This window comes from Rhododendron vialii, chromosome 1a (assembly GCF_030253575.1).
Source record: "Rhododendron vialii isolate Sample 1 chromosome 1a, ASM3025357v1".
Taxonomy (NCBI): Eukaryota; Viridiplantae; Streptophyta; class Magnoliopsida; order Ericales; family Ericaceae; genus Rhododendron; species Rhododendron vialii.
Window position 1 is genome coordinate 20246164 of NC_080557.1, and position 20459 is coordinate 20266622.

The following is a 20459-nucleotide window of genomic DNA, read 5'->3' on the forward strand; positions in this document are numbered from 1 at the left end:
GTGTGATAGGCGCGCAATATCATAGATATGGGTGCCTAAGTAGGGTAAATTAGCGCATTAAAGGCACGTTTTATCTCATGTTCCACTTGATGTCGTGCTTTGTTTGGTTTTTGTATTTTTGTTAGTTTCGCAGGAATAAGGGAAATTTTACACCAAGATTGGATTGCGAGGCCTTGAGGCCGGTTTGGACGATGTCGTGGGAAGTCAAGGCGGAGGCGTGAGGCGTCGGATGACATCGTTTGTACATCGGGTGCCAAAAGTGCATGCAACGCTAGAGATTGGCCACTAAGGGAGGCGATATCGATATATAGATCTGATAAGTCATGATCGAGAGAAGCCTGTATTGATACAGTTCTGAGCTGTATTGATACCGGTGGCAACAACGAAAGAAAATTAATTTTTAACGTTTTTAATTTCAGATTTTAGGGGTCTTGTATAAATACCTCTCAAAACTTTGCTTTTAGGGTTCGAACATCATTTTTGCAGCTTTAGACTTGCGTAATTTTCTTCAGAGCTCTTTCCTTCAAGTTTTTGATGCTTTGTTCAATTACTCACACGCCGGTAACTCATATTACTTTTCGTTCTTCATTAAAGTTGTTCGTTGGTACTTGATTAGTTAATATCCTTTGTTTATTACCTACTTGGAAGCATGTTTCATACTAGGGTTTCTTTCATTTCTTATTTGATGTTGAGTGAGTAGTCGTAAAGGTAGGGTCGATGGATGATTAGCACACCGTGGCCAGGTCAGACACATTCTGCTCCTGTTTTTAAATAATAAATGAAAAGGCAATTTTAGGTTAGTAAAGTACTTCCGTTAGATGAACCCAGGCAGCGTTGGAGCCCATGTGAACGGGAGAACGGGGGACCAAAACTTGTTCTCTACTGCGCATGAGTAAACGACGCCCATAAAGGTTCGCATCTTTCGGGGTAGCTTTTTCTCTCCAAAGTCAAATTTTTTTAAGATCATCGATGGAGCAGATAAGTCCGGGACTGGTTGCGAGTGCTATGAATCCTACGACCGTACCTCCTTTTTAATTATTTGAAAAAACCAAACAATTTCCTAGGTTTAGTTAATCTTAGCACCGAACAACAAGGGGTGGCTACCTAAGAGCCGGTTTAAACAATAACAACCCGAGTTTTTGAGTCAGCACACATCACCGTCTCTGTGGATTCAACTTCGGGCTTACCGGATATTATGCTACGTCAATCTCAGCCCTACGCTTGGGGTAACCCGTTATTTTAGGTCTAGGAAATCGTTAAGCAACTTTAGTCGACATATACTCTATTGACCAACTAAAATAGGTTTAGTTGCCAATTTGCTGGCAGTTTTGAACTACTATTGCCCTTATTTAAAAATAAATGTTACTATATCTTAGTTTTACGAAAGAATTTAACTTTATCAAAATTATATTACATTTTAAATAATTTGTCTAGGTTTTGCAGACATATGGATTGATTAGATCATTCATACCAATTAATTGCGTATTCGTTAGACACTTGATCTGACGAGAATATCATTTTCTAATAAATTTGCATTCCGATGAAGGGGTTTTTTTATACCCGATCGAGCCAAAAAATTGCATGAATCAACAAGCATAATAGAATCAACGATCACCATGATTATGTCAAAGCCGTGTGGGTATTATACATTCAACAATTGCAAGACTTAGTGTACTATCAATTGCATCCCGATGAACGCTTTCTAAACTCAATTGAGCCAAAATTTTATAGGAATGCTTTAATCAAAGAGCATAATGAAATCAATGATCTCAATCATCACAATTGTGTGGCTACCGTATATTCAACTACTGCACAAGATTTAGTTTAATATCTATTAAGTTGAACGTATATGTTATAAAGGTCGCTGTCGAATCTATTTTTATAATGGTCGATCTGAACCGTTAGTATTTAACCATTTACTTATTCCCTCATTTCTACTAAACTTGGAGATCATTGGATATAGACAATCACATGATCGAAAAGCATTAATACGTCCGGAGGCATTAAAGTCTTATGGTGCACCACCCGAGCCCACCTTGAGGTCTTTTTTTTTGCTATCTGAACTGTCTATCTTTTACACTATATGAATTAGATTAATTTGTACTGGCTTGAAGTTAATCGTGTATTGTTAGACATTTGATCGGACGAAAAATATCATTTTATTGATCATCAATTAGAGCCCAACAAATATTTTCCCCAGAATCTAAAATCAAAAATTTGTCAACTAAATGTAAATTTAGTCGGGGAATATAAATTTTTTTTAGCAGAAATTGAAATTTTTGCTAAAAAAGTTGGCAGCATTTTTGTAATAACCAACTAATTTTTAGTTGGCAATGTATTTTTCCCAAGTGAAACGACATCGTGTAGTGTACACCTGATCTAAACCCCACCCCCAAAGTACAGGCGTCTCCTTCTCTTCTCTTCGTCACTTCCTCTCTCTTTCTCCTTAAGGCACACATGCCGACTGCCAACACAGCTCTCTCTCTCTCTCTCTCTCTCTCTCTCTCTCTCTCTCTCTCCCCCACCTGGTTCAATGCAAATTTAGGATTATGATTAACGTCATGGCTAGCAATCTCGCTGCTTAAACCCACAGCCCTCTATCAATCGCAGAGTTGCCTTCCTTGAATCTAGGGTTCTCTGCCACCTCTCTCTTTCTCTCTGCGACGTGCCCTCTTTCGCTCTCACTGCCTTCGTCTACCTCCCAGGTTAATCTACACGAATTTTTGCTAAATTAGCAGGATATTCTATTAAATGCATGTATTTGTTTTTGGTTTTGATTGTTGGCCTTACCCTTTCTTTGTGTGCTTAAATTAGAACCTAGGATATTGTTTCCAGAACTTGTGCCGACTGTATGTTCTAGGTCTGTTGTAGACATGTTTGGATTGTTAGGTTCACTTTGTTTGCTGATTTGGTTGATTGCTCTCATAATTTGGGTTTCAATTTTCGAATCAGTAAAAAAGGGGGAAAACATAAAATAAAAAAAAAACTAATATACCACTATTCTCGTAAATGGTTTACTGCTCTCATTGCATGGAAGGGGAAAAAAAGCATTTTGGATCAATACAAAAGGGAGAAAACAAAAACAAAAAAAAAATTGTATACCACTATTCTCTTAAATGGTTTACTGCTCTGATTGCATGGAAAGGGGAAAAAAAAAAGCATTTGTTTTGAACATGTGGATAGTAACAATTGTTATTGGAAGTTTTACTTTTCATTTTGGATGGTTATAATTGGAAGTGAATGAATAACAATTGTTCTTTTGACGGTGTTCTTATGCTTTGTTCTTTATTCCTTTCTATTTTGTGCATATACTTAGGCCATATGTAGTCTTGTAAAAAAACATAGTAATGTTGTTTAGACTTTAATTAATTTTGTAGGCCAGAAGTAATAGACGAGTTGGATGACAATAAGAAATAGGTTGACAAGTGGAGAGTATAAACTAGGGGTGAAATCTTTCATACAATTTGTGATGGTGAATTTAGGACCACAACTTGAGATTCGGTGTCCATGTATTGATTGCCTAAATGGCACAAAACTTAGTAGTGCAGTTGTTAAGATCCATTTGATACGGAAAGGAATTGACTCTTCTTATAAGACTTGGGTGCACCATGGGAAATTTGTTCTTGCACCTCAAGCACATGATGATGACCATCATGACCCCAATGATGGTATTGGGGATGAAACTGGAGGGGAGGTCCCTGAGGATGGCAACCAATTGCATAATATGTTGGAACAGATATTTGTTGGTGGCCTCTTGGATGACGATATCGATGAATTGCTTGCTAATCTTGGGAGGGGCGATGTACAGAGTTTCGATAAGTTATTCAAAGCTGCTCAATGTAAAACTTATCCTGGATGTGAAAAGACTGTGTTAGCATTCATTGTTGAGATGCTTCATGTTAAAGTATACAAGAAGTTAATCAAAGACGTGTTCAATATTATTATGAATATTATTAAAGGGATGTGACCAGACTATGATGAGGCTATTCCTTGGAACATTTATGAAGCGAAGAAATTCTTAAGGGATTTGGGTTTGGGATATGTGCAAAATTGCCTAAAGTGTAATGAGCCTAGGTACAAGGTGAACGTTGGTACGGGTAAAAAGATCCCCCGCAAGATATTGCAGTACTTACCATTAACTCCGAGACTACAAAGGCTATATTGTTGTAAGAAAATGGCTCCTGATAGAGATGGCACAAAGACAAACGTGTAGATGATAACGAATTGCGTCATCCAGTTAATGCTCAAGAATGGAAGAACTTCGATTGTCACGCCCTCGATTTTCAACATAAATGATAATCCATTTCAATAATCAATATCTGCATAATATAGATAATACCCACAAGAGAGTTCCTTAAAAGGTCATTTACAAACCAAGTCCCCAAGTTTAGAGATTTTACAACATTGGCACTACAGCCCAAATTTCAAAATTAGTCAAAGACGACAAATTTTGAGGTTACATAATATCCAAAGTTAAAAGAGTTCAAATAAATTTATGATTACATCTTTTCAAAAAGGTCATACAAAGGATGATGGATCCACTTCTCAATAACGGCTTTCAAAGTTGTGAAGTCAAGCATGCACACCATGCACTCCGCGTCAAGATCCTTGGGATGCACCTGAAAATGATAGGTTGAGCTACACTAGCACAGTAGATAATTATATACTTAAACTATATGTAAATGCGATGAAACATGCAATAAGAGTGAATGGATTTCAATGAACGACTTGAGATACGATGGAATGTCATGAAGAACCGATGGACTACGATTAAGGGAATCTATATGTCTTGTACCTAACCCTAACCCTTCATACATCGAGTCAGAAGTAGCATTACACACTTAGCAAACTAAATAGCCAACGACAATTTCTCAAACCAATTTAAGATTTCTCAAATGGATGTCACACTTCCTTATTTCTTTCCATTCATCATCAAGCCTCTTTTCATAAAAAACATCCCTTTTTGGTTGCCAAAATAGTTTTGAGAAAACTCTCGACCTTTATGGGTCAAGCTCCGTTGATTCGAGTTTGAATAGCCGGAGTCCGTTGATTCTGCACACGAATACCGGAAACCGTTGATTCGCTCAAGAATAGCCGGAGGATTTTCAATAAAAATCCTTTTTCAAAAAAAAAAAAAGATAAGTTCCCTTCTTTTCAAACCTTTGGTAGAATCAATTGTTTATCTCTTTCTTTAACGGTCACCATCTCAAGCAGCAAACAGTTCAAGTAACAACATATACTTCTAACATCAATTTCAACATTCTTCATTTTATGAGAAATTCAACTGTGTTACCACCCCTTGCATAATAGTGAACTCTCTTTCTACCCGGGTTTCCGCATTACCACACATTGCGTTGTGGGCCCTCTAGAGTCTCCGCATTACCACACCTTGCGTTGCAGGACCCTCAATTCAAAATTATGAACTCACACATGCATGATCAATCCATATACAAGAGGACAAGGTTTTCCAAATTCACAATCTTACATTCAACATCACACAATGCATTACAAACTCCTAAACATGTCCCGTTGTACATTAATTGATAAATATCTTAAGTTTACATTAATTCCTCAAAGTCTATCACGACACCCTACATCACGTACCGAACCCACAATGACTCCCCGACAGACCACCTGTTAGGTTCTAAACGAGAATCTTATAGAACGGGTGCCAAAGGAACTTAGGAAGATCAACAAGACAAAACATGAGGATACGAGTCATAATCTTATCCATCGGATCACTAGACATACTCATGTCTGCCCATAACACTCACAACTTTATCCCTTATAGCCCACGGTACTCCTATCGACCTTACGGTATATTTCCCTAGCCAACGTCGTTGATATTATGCTCTAATGAGTGCTAAGAAACAAGATCAAACAATGATTCATTAGGACATAAGCAATCATACTCAAGAGTGACTTAAACATATTCTAATTATATAGGGAATCATAACATGGAACAAGGACAATCTTATGAATAACCATAGACATCGGTAGACTGACACACCTCTACTCAAATGGTCATAACTTTCTGTGTACTAAGAGAATTAAAGTGATTCTGGCAGAAAATGAAAGCTGATTTCAAGACCTTCGAATTGATATAAAGTTTGCATGAAACGGACATCGGACGAAAAAGTTATGGCCGTTTGAAGTTGGGCTGAAACTCAAAAGACAGGCAGAATTTCCAGAGAGGGGAGAGATCGATCCCTCCTCTCTTGGGGATCAATCCCCAAAGGGAAAAAATCCAGATTTTGAATAAGGGATCGATCCCTCATGTTTGGGGATCGATCCCTAGGCGATTTTGGGCGATTTTTTGCAGATTTCGACAGCTTTTCGAAGACACAATGGTTGACGATCTAAACTCGATTAAAGCATGAAATCAACTCATAAACACATAGAATGAGTAAGAAATCTCTACCTCAAGGTTAGAAGCTTCAAATACGAGATCAATGAACGAGCCTTAGCTTCCAAAGGCTTCGAAATCATCCAAGATCGGGTTCTAGCACAAACCCACGCGATTCCAAGGCTCAAATCACGCGTAGGAGACAGATTGAAGGTTAAATTTCATGGGTTTCAAGAGATTGATGAAGTTTTTGGGTGAGAGAATGAGAGAGAGTGAGAGAGCCGGAGAGAGAGAGGGAGAGCTGAGAGAGAGACGTGAGAAGAGAGATATTTTTGGGTTTCTATGATTCTCTACACACATACACCCCCTTTTGTACTTGTTCCAACTCAAACTACACTTACACTCCCTCTAATTTCAATTCCATCATACAAACCCCAAATCAAATCAACTCCACAAATTTCAAATTAACTCCAATTTCACATAAACTCAACAATCAATCATATTTTCCTCAATTTCCAATATCACCACATAAATTCTATTTTTTCCCAATTAGGCATTTAATATACATTTTAAAAATTAAAAAAAAATTTCAGGTCTCTACATCGATGAACTATTTCCAGATTTTGCTGTCGAACTGCGAAATGTGAGGCTCGAGATGGCTACTGATGGCTTCAATCCCTTTGGACACATGAGTCAATCATATAGTATGTGGCCTGTAATCATGGTGCCTTACAATCTCCTGTCGTGGAAGTGCATGAAAGAGCCATTTTGCTTCATATCACTGCTTATTCCTGGTCCATCGTCCATTGGAAAAGATATTTACTTGCTTCTGTTAATTGATGTTTACTTGCATCGTTAGTTGATGAGTTGAAGGAGTTGTGGACGAATGGTGTGCAAACTTATGATGCCTCTACTAGAAAAACTTTTACGATGCGTGCATGTGTTTTTTGGACCATCCACGACTTCCCTGCATATGGCATGATGTCTGGGTGGTCTACGAAGGGTTATTTGACTTGTCCCATTTGCAACGAGGATAACTCGATCATCAGTTAGTTTGAGGAGTAAAATTGGATATTTGGGTGCTTGTTGCTGGCTACCTGAGAATCACATTTGGCGAAGGAGTAAGCTTTTTAACGGTAAATTTAAGGATAGGACCAGACTTGTGGAGTTGTTGAGCCAAGAAATATCAGAACAAATTAACTCAGGGACATATGAGCCGTTTGGAAAACATCCAAGTAAGAGCAAGAAAAGAAAAAGGGATGAGTTTGAGAAAATTTTGAATTGGGGGAAGAAAAGCATTTTGTTTGAGCTCCATTACTTTGAGTTTCTCAATCTCCGATGGAATCTCGATGTCATGCACATAGGGAAGAACATATGTGAAAATTTGTTGGGGACATTTTTGGGCATAGATGGAAAGAACAAGGATATGAAAAAGGCACAAAAGGATTTGGAGGATCAGCAATTACGCATGGAGTTGCACCTAAATAAGCATACAAATGGGTCATTTGAAAAGGGGTTATTTACAAGGACACCCCTAACTATCACGTTTTGTCAACATGACCCCCCCATCTTAAAAACTCGACAAACTGACCCCCCCCCCCCAACTATCAAAACTCATCAACTACACCCCTTCCCATAATTCCGTTTAAAACTTGGACGGAAACAGACGAAAGGGCTAAATTACCCTTTTCTTTCCGTCTAAAGAAAGAAGTAGGGTTTGGGTTTGGAAACATAACACCGCACGCCTCCTCCTCTCCTCTTCCCCGCTCTCTCTCTTCTCTCTCTCTCTCCTCGAAACGCAGACCCCAAACCCAACAACAACAACAACAACCTAATCCTCATCTCCATCACTCACGTTCGAAACCTTAAACCGAATCTCGTCTTTCCATTTACTCGTTCATTTGCTCGGTTCCAAACCCAGTTCCAAACCGTACAAGTTGAAGCGTTGGAAACCCTAATCTCCTTGTTGAAAATCGTCATAAGTTAAGTTGTAAGTTCCTTATCCATAACTTTAGGCTATAAAATCATATACGTTTTGGGGGTGGGGGGGATTTGGAACCCTAAAATTTCGATTGGAATTTTTTAATGTTGTACCTTGAAAATACGTGATTCACGGTTGTAAAATACTACACTAAAACTTCGATTGGAGGAACCCTAAAACTTCGATTGGAGTTTTTTCAACATTAAAAAAAGACATTTTTGGGGAATCTATTTTTTTAATCAGCAACTACAAATTAAAATACTACACTGATTCTTTAATACACTGAAGTCTCTCATTTTTTTTTCCACATTATTGGATCTGACAACATTAGGGGTATTAAAAAAAGTGGAAATTTTTAAGTTTTCAGTAAAATAGTCCTTTCCCGAAAATCCAAATTGAGTGGTCCCTCTTTGTATGGTTTTCATGCTTTTTTTTTTTGTAAGTTTCAGTTGACATTTGTTAAATTTTAATTTTTATAAGTGTTGGTTTGCTTTCCATGCAGTTTTTTTATAAGTCTCAGTTGAAATCATTTGATTAATAAAGTGTTTGTATGGTGTTCGTGAGAAATTGCATCCAGTTATTTTATAAGGCTCAGTTGAAATTTTTTCATTAATAAATTATTTGTTTGGTGTTCATGAGAATGTTCCATTTTATAAGACTATGGGTGGTTTTGTTGGGGTAGTTTAACTTGACATCCTTTTATTTCCTTAAGTATTTGTATGTTAGACTTTTTTTTAATCAACTCTTGTGTTGCGGATGCAAAAATGGAGACACTTGACTTAAGGTGTACTTTGTTAGCTCGTGTTGGTGGTAAGCTAGTCAGAGGGGCCCACTGGGAATACAAGGATGGGGTTACTGCTGAAATCAAGGTAGACCCAGATTTCTACAATTTTTACGAATTCATGGATGTAATTAGGGAGGTAGGATATACAATTCAAGAAGATAACATTACTGTGTATTATACACTTCCACCTGACATCAACAATGGGTTAGTTGCATTGAGAAATCATGATGATATGGTTGACATGTTTGCAGCACATTTGTTGAATGGTATCAAGTATTTCTCTATTGATATTTATGTTGACTGTCCTAACGTGGTTGATTCAGAGGATGAGGAGTTGATAGGTGTAGACCAGGGTTGCATAATTGAGTTGAGAGGTGACCAACAATTAGGAGAAGGAGAAGAACAGGGAGGTGGTGATCAATATGGAGAAGTAGGAGAAGGACAAGGAGGTTGTGATCAAAATGGAAAAGTAGGAGTAGGAGAAGGACAGGGAGGTGGTGATGAAGATGGAGAAGTAGGAGTAGAAGTAGGAGTTGGTGAAATGGATGATGATGATAGTTCAGACACTGAGTGGTTGCCCTATGATGATAGCTCTACTTCCACTGCCTCTTTTAGTGGGGTAGAGGAGTCTTCTGATGAGGAACAAAAGGAGAGTATTCCCTTGGTAGGTTTAGGGAAAAGCTTACTTAGGAGTTTAGGTGAACAAGAAAATGAGGGTAGTTCTGATAGTGATGATGATAACATTGCACCTGAGTTTGATGAAAGTGGGAGGCCTATTTTTCCTGAGTTCAAAGAGAGTTACATGAATAAACCTCAGTTAATAGAAGGGATGAAATTTCCTAATGTGGTGACTTTTAGGAAATTATTGAGGGAATACCACATAAAAGAAGGGTATCAGTTCAAATTTTTAAAGAATGAGTCTAAGAGGGTGACTGTAAAGTGTGCACTTGATTGTGGCTTTAGACTTCATGCCTCTCCCATGTATGAAGAGAGATCCTTCCAAATTAAAAAGATAGATCAACAACATTCATGTACCAGGACATACACTAATAATAATGCAATCTCATATTGGCTTTTCCAGAGGTACTTAGCCAAATTTAGTGATGCCCCTAAGACTAAGGTCAATTCAATGAAGAAAACAATTAGGAGGGAATGGTTGTTGAATGTTTTAGAGAACAAAGTGTATAGGGCAAAGAGAAAGACACTTGAACTGATAAGGGGAGATCATAGAGGGCAATATGCCAGGTTGTGGGATTATTGTGAGATGGTTAGAAAACAGAATCCAAGTAGTACTGCTAAAATTAAGGTGGATACAGAATCCTTGCCAGAGGGAAGACCTGTGTTTGAGAGGATTTTCATAAGTTATGATGGACAGCTGAGGGGATTTCTATCAGGTTGCAGACCTATAATTGGGTTAGATGCCTGTTTTTTAAAAGGTCCCTTTGGAGGTCAATTGATGCATGCAGTTGCAAGAGATGCCAACAATCAGATGTTTCCTTTAGCATTTGCTGTTGTGGAGTCTGAAACAAAAGCTAGCTGGACTTAGTTCATGGGGTTGCTGGTAAATCTGATAGGAGATCCTGAGGAAAGAGGATGGTGCTGTGTCTCTGACAGGCAGAAGGTACTTTATTTGTAATTACTGTATTTCATCACTTAAATAATGCCATCTGTTTTTTGTTTATGTTTACTGAACATCTATTTTTTATTTTTTTGTTTCACTTGGGGCTTGACACAAACATTTACAGAGTTCTACCCTAATGTTGAACATAGGTACTGCATTAGGCACATGTACTCAAATTTCTCAAAAGTGTACAAGGGTAAAGAATGGAAAGACCTAATGTGGAAGGCTGCATCAGTGTACACAGTTCAAGAGTTTGAGTACCATATGAATGCCATTAAAGAAATTGATGAGGGTGCATATGAGTACTTGATGAGTGAAGACCCTAAGACATGGGCTAGGTGCATGTATGGGTTAATGTCAAAATGCAATAGAATGGACAACAACACTAGTGAAGCTTTCAATCAAACAATCAAAGATGCAAGGGATGAACCAATTCTGACCATGTTGGAAAGTATTAGAAGGTATCTCGTGACAAGGTTGCAAATTAGGAGGCAAATGTGCATGGGCTGGGAGGGTACCCTATGTCCAAGGATTAAGAGAAGGGTTGAGAAAACTTGTAAGCTGATGGGGGAATGCCAGGTTATTTACAGTGGTGACAAGATTTATGAAGTAATGACTGTACTTAGGACATTTGTTGTGGACTTAAATGAGAGAACCTGCACATACAGGAAGTGGGATGTGTGTGGGATACCATGTCAACATGGAATGGCAGCAATCATCACTGACAAATCTAATCCTGAAGACTTTGTTGATGAGTGCTTCCATATTAGTACTTTTGCCAAGACATACGACTTCACCATCAAGCCAATTCCTGACCAAACAATGTGGGTTCGTAAGGACTTAGATCCTATAGAACCTCCTCTTTTTAGGGTCAAGAGTGGTAGACCAAGAAAGAATAGGAGGAAAGGGCCTGATGAACCAAAGAATCCAATAGGAGGTCCCTCAAAAGGAGTCAAAAAGTATTACACATGCCTCAAATGTAGAATTTGCAAGCAGCTAGGCCACAATTCCAGGACATGTCCTCAAAAACCAACATCCACAACTGTTGAACAAGTAAGAGCATAAATCATTTCATTAATTCAAAACAGGTTGTTATTAATTTTTGTTTCCTTGAGTCAAATGAGTACCATTTTTTTGTACAGGAAATGGCAATGGCAGAGGACTTGGAAATGATAATGGTAGAGGAAATGATAATTGCAGAAGAAAGAGGACTGGTTCCATGCACAAGTACTGTAAGGGAAAAGGACAACAACACTGGGAGTGGTAGGGGAGCAAGAGGAAGGAAGACTGGTCCTAGTGGAGGAACAGGAACATGAACAAGAGGTAGAGGAGGGAGAGGGAAGGTTGGTGGTAGAGGAGGTGGTGCAAAAAAAATTGGTAGAGGTGGCACAATGGTGGTTAGAGGGACTGGTAGGGGTGGTGACCCTGCTCCAAACAAAGGACAAGTGGTGGTTGGAGGTAGAGGAAGAGGGAGAGGTGGAAGCACTCCTGCACTTCCTGGAGTTGTTATCAAAGAGAGATGTCAACAAAATGGTGGACGCAATGGAAAATGTCAAGAACCAACTATTGGGAAAGGTAAAGCACCAGTTATTGCAAAAGCCAAAGTGCCAATTCCAAAGTTTGGAGGTGCAGGAACTGTTGCCCCAAGGGTTGGTCTACCAAACCCACAGGTATGAAACCTAATTAATCTCATAGATTTAGTTAAGTTTCAGTTTATAGTCCATACTAGAAGGTGTGCATGACATATTTATGAACTTTCATTACATGGTGTGAATGTAGGGATGGAGGAGATCCACTAGGTTAGGGAATGCAGTTTTTTGGAGTCAGCCATCAAGTTCTTCTGCTGCATCGTGTGCAAGTGCTAGTGGAAGTGGCAGTGCCACAATGCCAACGACTCCAATCCCCAGGCTGGACTCCCAAGGAGTAACTTCAACCCCAAGTTCAACACGGAAATCTGGAATTTGAATATGGTTTAGGGAATGGTTTAGTTAGGATGAAATTTCCCAATGTGTAATGGGTTTGTTGTACCTAATGGAACAAGTACTTTATTTTTGTTGGTTCCCAGTACTGACTGTAAATATTTGTGGTTTCCAATACTTTAGCTTGGTTGCCATGGCATTAAGTTGGTTGCTTTACTTGAACAAGTATTTTTTGTCTAATCTTGGAATGTAATGTTGCCAATGGTTGTAATGTCAATACTGAACTTGTTTTGGCAGTAAGTTGGTTGCAGTAGTTTAACAAGTATTTTTTTTTGGTAATGCCAACACTTTAACAAGTATTATGAATTGGCTATTCCTATATCTTCTGAATTCTCATGTTTGCTGTTTTCGAACTGTCATTTGCTATTTAGTAGGCATTTGGTGTTTATTATTACCATCAAACTGCCACTTACTGGCATCAAAGCATGGCACTTGGTCTGATAAACACTTCGTTATTTGCTGCCATGGATAATCTATTTGCTGCTGCTGCTGTATTACCATTCTGAATTCTCATGTTTGCTGCTTAGGCCATGACTATTTTCTGTTAAGAGAAATAATGGTTATCTGGTGTTCATTTTCTTATTGAACTTGTTCTTTCACACATGCTTGTATGTCTTTCAGCATCTACAGTTACTTTTATAAATGTCACAGGTTATTGAATTAGTCTTTGTTCTCATTGAAGCTCAGTGGATGGTTACAGTGATGATACAACAGGTTTTGAATATGATGATGATAATGACCTAGGATCATGAGATTACTTACCTTTCTTAAATATTGCATCAAACCATGGCACTTGCCCTTTTGTGAGTGTTTTTATGTTATGCAAGTTACCTATGATTTCAGTACATCTATTTGTCTTACAGAGTCTTAGGGAAGATTCACCATAAAGAATGCTTTCCCTCTGACCGTCTGATACATCAAATGAGAGCTGCAACAGCAACATCTCTTGCTGGTGCTGGTGCTCGTGCCAAGCTATTGGCCGATCAAGAAGAAAGGGGAATGCAGTGTTTAGTTGCAACCATTATCGAAAGGTAGGTGATAATACTTCTGCGTTTTCGTTTCTCTTTATAATGGTAAGCCTGTTCACTGTATGTAAGAAGCTTAAGTGCTATTTTCTCGTTTGTTGGTCTCTTATAGCAGTTCTGCTGTTTTCTTGTGCACTGTTAGGTTGAATAATCTGTTATGCATAATCTGGAAATACCATGGTGGAAAAAACATGTTTTTCATTCATAGTTAAGGCGAATACAAATATTTTTCCATAAGGGTATTATGGTTCACACTTGACGTAAGCACACCAATCACAAACACAATGACTACCACTACTATGATGATGTTCCTAAAATAACTTGGTCCTATCTCTCTAGTCTTCCTTGCTCCAATCTGTGCATTTAGGGCTTCAATAGTAGTTGTAAGCTTGACATTCATTTCAGTCAAGTCTGCCAATTTGACAACCAGTGCATCATTTTCTTCTTCCACCATTTGTTTTCCTCTTTCCAACCTCTCAGTTATCATTTTCAATTCTTCAACTTGTTTCTCAAGTTCTTTCTTTTTGGCTTGCATGATCTTGGCATATTCCAATCCTCTAGGACACGTTTCAGGATCTATCCAGACAAAGAAATTGCATCCATGTTTTTTCTGAAAATAAAACATAAGCATATTGCATTATCTAATATTTTTTGAATGTACTAACAGTTAGATAATTTGGTGTATTCAAAAACTCAAAAAATTACTTTGTAGTTTGTACACCCAAGGAACCTTCTTCCTGGATTTTTCACAGTTAGTGAAGTTTGCATCACAACACTTCGACCACATCTACATCTTTCATCTCCATCATACTGAGATAAGTTGGTGGTGTAGCTAGAGCTAGAGCTGCTCATGGAATCTGGGTTTGGATTTCAAATCTGGGTTTTTGTGGGATTTGGAATCAGTGGGTTTTGGGTTTGTGGTTTGAGTGAGAGTTTGATGGGGAGGGCAGGAGAGTGAGGGAAGGGCAGGAGAGATGAATGAGTGAGATGAGAGAAACAAACCTGGGTTTTGAATTTTCAAAGATTTTAAATGTGGATTTCTATCTATAAATGGGGGAGATGGGGTTGGAGAATAAGAGAAGAAGTAGATGGGGGAGCAGAGATAGAGGGGAACAGAGAGAGATCGGTAGAGATTTGAAAGAAAGAGCTGCTTTGGTGGGTGAGAGAGGGAGAGAAAGAGAGAGAGAGAGAGATGAGAGAGGTCGAAATGAGGGAGAGAGAGAGAGTATGACGATTTGGGTTTTGGAAGAGGTATAAATACCCCAAAACCAATTTCCCGCCTTTAGCCAAGGGTATTTTTGGGTCAGATTTCATTTTTCCATCCAATTTAGCCGTAAAGTTAACAATTCTTAGCAAAACTAGGACGGAAAGGGTACGGAAGGGGTGAAGTTGTCGAGTTTTGATAGTTGGGGGGGGGGGGGGGGGGGGGGGGGCGTGTGGGTCAGTTTGCCGAGTTTTGAAGATGGGGGGGGGGGGGGGGGGGGGGGGGGTCATGTTGACAAAACGTGATAGTTGGAGGGGTGTCCTTGTAAATAACCCTTTGAAAAGCCCCCGGCCACGTACACATTATCAGCAAAAGAGAGAGAAGGCTTTTGCAATTTCTTAAAATCGATCAAGTACCCAGATGGATATGCAGCGAACATCTCTAAATGTGTGAACACTCGTGGTGGCAAGCTATCGAGGCTCAAAAGTCATGATTCTCATGTCCTTTTGCAAAGACTTCTCTCGATTGGTATGCGTGGCTATTTAAACAAAGAAATTGGAAACGCGTTGTTTGAGTTCGGTAACTTCTACCAACAGTTGTGCTAAAAAACAGTGATGAAGAGCAATTTGGATAAACTTTTATGCTAAGTAGGAAATTTGGAATTGCAATTAGCAAATAGATGTTTTTTTTTACTGATGTTGAAATCTGGAATAGCAATTTTTTTTATGGAAATCATATAAGTACCGACTGAGGGGGGAGGAAAATCGTACCGACGGTTGCCGGCGGGCTGTCTCCGGCCACCGGATGGCCAATCCGAGCTGTCCAAAATTTCTATAAAAAAAAAAACCGATGGGGCCTACGCGGGAATCAACGGCATCCGAGGTGTGTAGGGTGTTTGATCCGAGCACTCTTTTTTCGTGTATATACACGTATATACATATATACATGAAAAAAGAGTGCTCGGATTAAGCACCCTACACACCTCGGATGCCGTTAATTCCCACGTGGGCCCCATCGATTTTTAAAAAAAAATTTGGACGGTTCGGATCGGCCGTCCGGTGGCCGGAGACGGCCCAGCGGCGGCCGGCGGTACAATTTCCCTCCCCCTCAGTCGGTACATATAGCATTACTCTTTTTTTTAATCCTTTTAAGGTTGAATAATCGATGGTTTTATAACTGGGAAGCTAAGAGTTCCAAGTACCCATGTACTGCATTTACTTTGTGTGGTTGGATATTCGTGAAGTAGTTTGTCAACTTTGTGTGGTTGTGTGCGTGTGAGCTGAGTATTGTGTACGCTGCAAGTGCCGTGGTTGGTTTGACAATTACTATAAATTGCGTGCTTGTGAGTTAAAGTATCAATGATTCTAGAACCTATAAAATAACGATGGGCCAATAGATTTCCGGTATCCATCGATGACACAAATTTCGGTATCCATCGATGCTCTTTTTGATGTGATTGGTTGTTGTTTGGGGTTCCAAGATGAGGTTGCTATAATTCATGTTGATTGTGAGACTTCCATAGGTTCCGAAGTGCTTTGCTAAAACAAAGTTTCTGGTTTTGTTTTGGTTCATTTCCAGTGGGGTTCTTGCTTTCATTCAGCTTCAATAGCATGCTTAGGCTCCGATTTATTTCAGCCCCATTTCCATAGTTTCTGTCCCTTAGCTAGTGTTTGCTCTAGATCAGATGTGTACCATTAGAATTGTATTAGGTTTTATTTTCTGCAGCGCAATTTGTTGAATGAAGTTCATGATGATCTGGGGGAGATGTAAGATAAAAGTTTTGGCAACTGGTTTCCTGGGTAGAATATTGGTCTTGATCTTGCATGTACTTGCATTCTGCATTTGGACTGGTTTCCTGGGTCATAAACTGCTGCTTGCTAAGGCTATGCCATTGCAGAAACATGGCAGAAAGTTTAATACTCCATTAGCTTTGCGGAGCTGACTTGTACTGCCATCAACATGTACTACATACTTCATTTTTACAGCTGCATTATCCGTGTTGTAGGCTGTGTGGCTCTAACCTTATAGTTATTTTTGTATGAATTATTTCAAGAAAATTTTCCGTTTTGGCTTGTAATTAGTTATTATTTACCTATGTTCATGCTTTGTGCAATTAGATACACTAGTTTATAAATACTAATGATGAATTGTTCTTTTTTTTTTTTGTTTTACAAGGACGGCGTTTTAATGGAGTATCGTGCAGTATGTTGGTTATTGACTATGAAGATCAAAGTTGGATTTTGGTTGTGGACGTGCTTGGATTTTTTTGGTTATCCGTTTGTCGAAGTTGAACGATTAGTATTTTGCAGTCCACGGGGTTTGGATATATTTTGTTACTGGGCTTTGATTTTTTTATTTTCCCCTCGTGGTTGGATGTGTTGTTATTTTGCAATCTAGAAATTTGGATACAAGTTTTTTAAGTATTTGGAGGAGACCTCTATTTATGAAAGTTTGTATTTAGTTCTTGGAATTTTTATTGGGTGGCCCTAATGCCAAGACAAACTATTTTGGTGCCACGACCTTATTATGTAGTCTGACGATTTTGCCCCCAATTTGTTCTACACTTCTACTTGTCTTCTCTTTTCCTCCTGTTCGCGTACAGACTAGACCCACTTCCCATCTGGTCCTTTGTTGCTTTCCTCTTTCACTCCTCTTCCCTCGTTAACTGATTTGCACCTCCTTTGCGATTATTCCAGATTTTAATAAATCTGGATCCAATGTCCACGCTCGCAAACAACCAGATGTCATCGAGACCTTTTCCGGTGCCGACGATGATTGTGAAAGACCTTTTCGTGGTGGATGATGTGTGCGATTTATGTCGCCATTATTGAAGATCAAGCATTATCTCCCATTCAAATCACTTGTGGAATGAGAGAACGAGGAGAAAAAGGCAAAACTGGGTTGTGTTGTATTTTAAACTTTGATTCTATCGCCTGAATTCATAACCTGTGTTCATGTATGTGTGTGCACTGCTACGGAGTCCTTGGGAGAGATGGGGTAATTTTTTCTTTTTCTTTTTGTTTCCAGAGTAGGAAGAGATTGGGGTATTTGTATGTGTTATATATATCCAAAGAGAAAGAGTGAAAGCAGTTGAGTGAGAAGAGGACATCTTCGATTTTTCACCATTCGAAAAAAAAGAGGGCATTATCTGCTGACTTATTTTTTTTGAACCGCATTATCTGCTGACTTAGTGAGAGGATTTGATGAACAAAGGACTCGAAGCAGAGAAGAAAAGAAAAGAGCTGAGAAAGTGAGCAGCACAAGTGAAAATGTCTCAGTGTGACTAAGGAGGGTAAGATGGTCAAAGCAAACAAAGAGTTGTGGCACTAAAGAAAAGAGTCGTGGCCTTATCATTACCCTTTTTATTTTGTATTAATTGCATTAGGTTGGCAATTTTGTGGATGTAATGATTATTAGTTGAAATTTACAGGGAATAAAAATGGAAAAAAATTTTGTAAAAATTTCTGGAATTTTGACCAATTGGTATGGAAAATTTCCCGACGCCAATAGACCACAAATTAGTTGATTCGAAAAGACATTTACCAACTAAACTATTAGTCAGTGATAGTAAAAAACACATTTCCCGGCTAAAGAAATTGTCACCAATAACTCACACATTTCCCGACTAAACCTTCGATCTGCAAATAGGTCTACATTCCCCGACTAAAAAATCGTCACCAATAAATCACACATTTCCCGACTAAAAGGACAAATGGCAACCAAGTATTTATTCGGCAAAGGTATATCTTACCCGACTAAACTTTTTTTGGTCGGTCAAAACATTTGCCGACTGTCCTTCACCGACCAAAGTTTTTAGTCGTGAAAAACATTTGCCGACTAAATAGCCCACATTAGGCGACTAATTGGTTAGTTGGCAATGGTGATTTTTCTTGTACTGAATTAATAAAAAAAATTTGCTGCTAAAAAAAAAAAAACAATCCTTCATCCTTGAAAGGCCTCTGTTGACTGCAACAACCAATGCTTCCCGGACAGCCATGGCTTCAACAGATCTAGAAGAGAAAAAACCATGAAAATAGAGAAGTGAGCATGGAAAAAGTTATCGTATGTGTAATGATATGCAGGCCACATCGATCTTCGATTTAACTGTAAATATGAAAACGTTTAAAGATCGAGATAGAGTTCAATAGCGTTAGTGGGAATCGCGTAGGGAACTTTGAAGGGTTATGTTTTTGCTGTAGAGACAACCATATTCACGGAGGCTCCGTGAACAGGTTATTCACGGAGCAATGCAATCACAACCATTCATTCACGCAATTAATGGTTGAGATTCATTTTAATTATGACCAATTACAATTAATTGTTACCAGTCATAATTGATTTTCAATCCAAACCGTCTAAAAACACTTTGTACGGATGTAATTGGGCTCCGTAAATTCTTCTTTACGGAAAACTCCGTAAAGTAGTTTTTCCCTTTGCTGTAAGTGAGAAAACTAACAAGAGGGATAAAATATTAATGGGTGGGTGGATTTTTGAGTAATTTTTTAAGTGCTTCCAAAAAAAAACAAGAAGATTGTGTTTTGTGTCATATAATAATTAAATATATACATCCGGTGATATGCGTGCATAACCATGACCATAAACAATGTCAACTTCACGAATACTCAACTAAAACTATTATGTTTATCGGCTACGAATTCATAATTAATCGTGCGTAGAACAAAGATTACTTGAACAAACGAAACAAGAATTGCTCAAAACGGCATAACAAGCGCGAAATCATAAAAGGTTAATTACTAGGGGATTTTCACGGCGATGATTCGGAAAAAATCCCGACTTGTGTGCACCCAGAAAAGAGCTGGCAACGGGGTGGATTGGGACATATATAGGGATAACTGTACAAAATACCCTAATTAAAATTTCTGCGTACCCAAATTCGCCCCAGTAACCAAACGAATTGAGACCAACTATCCCATAACCGACCCAAATGGGTTTTGGATATCGGACTTAGGTTCACGGGTGGTTTATGAATAGTGATTCATGTAAACGATGTTAAGTAAATGAAAAAATGGTAAAGTGTGGAAGCATGAGGTTATGGATTGTGATTTGGGCCATGGCTATCGCTAGAGTTACCAATTGGGCCTTGTGTTGAAATGAGTTACCTGCAGGGCCCAATGATGAGAAATGTTGTAATGCTAGTGTATGATACGCCATGGAAAATTTCTCTCTTTTGTTTAAGAAGGGTATGGGTCCCATGACACAATTATAGTTAGTGAATGATGGAGGAAACTCGATCCTCCTGTTATGGTCTTAAGTGAAAACATGTTAAGTAGATAATTTATGTGCGCTCACCTAGGATCCTGGTGCAGGACAAGTAAGAGGAACGGTGGATCCATGACACGGTCATAGTTAGTGGATGTGGGAGGAGAGGGTCTTGTAGAGAAGATCTCTAGAATTCACTTAAGTTAAAGGATAGTAAGAAAATAATGATGTGTTACGTTTCGGTACTTTCTTTTGATTTCAACTATTTGATTATTCAACTGCTTAGCTGTAAAGTAAAT

General features: G+C 38.7%; 2 protein-coding genes across 2 annotated transcripts; one reads left to right on the plus strand and one right to left on the minus strand.

Annotated features, from left to right (window-relative positions):
- Positions 1 to 10832: 10832 nt before the first annotated feature.
- LOC131325810 (uncharacterized) lies at positions 10833 to 12850 on the plus strand. The gene is made up of 3 exons (XM_058358266.1): positions 10833 to 11785; positions 11875 to 12402; positions 12512 to 12850. The coding sequence occupies exons 1-2, from the start codon at positions 10898 to 10900 to the stop codon at positions 12046 to 12048; spliced, it is 1062 nt and encodes a 353-aa protein (XP_058214249.1). The 5' UTR covers positions 10833 to 10897; the 3' UTR covers positions 12049 to 12402; positions 12512 to 12850.
- Positions 12851 to 13944: 1094 nt separating this feature from the next.
- On the minus strand, positions 13945 to 14588 carry LOC131329319 (uncharacterized protein At4g04775-like). The gene is made up of 2 exons (XM_058362410.1): positions 14442 to 14588; positions 13945 to 14346 (listed from the first exon to the last, which is right to left on the minus strand). Exons 1-2 carry the CDS (start codon positions 14586 to 14588, stop codon positions 13945 to 13947), a joined length of 549 nt encoding a protein of 182 aa, XP_058218393.1.
- Positions 14589 to 20459: the final 5871 nt, after the last annotated feature.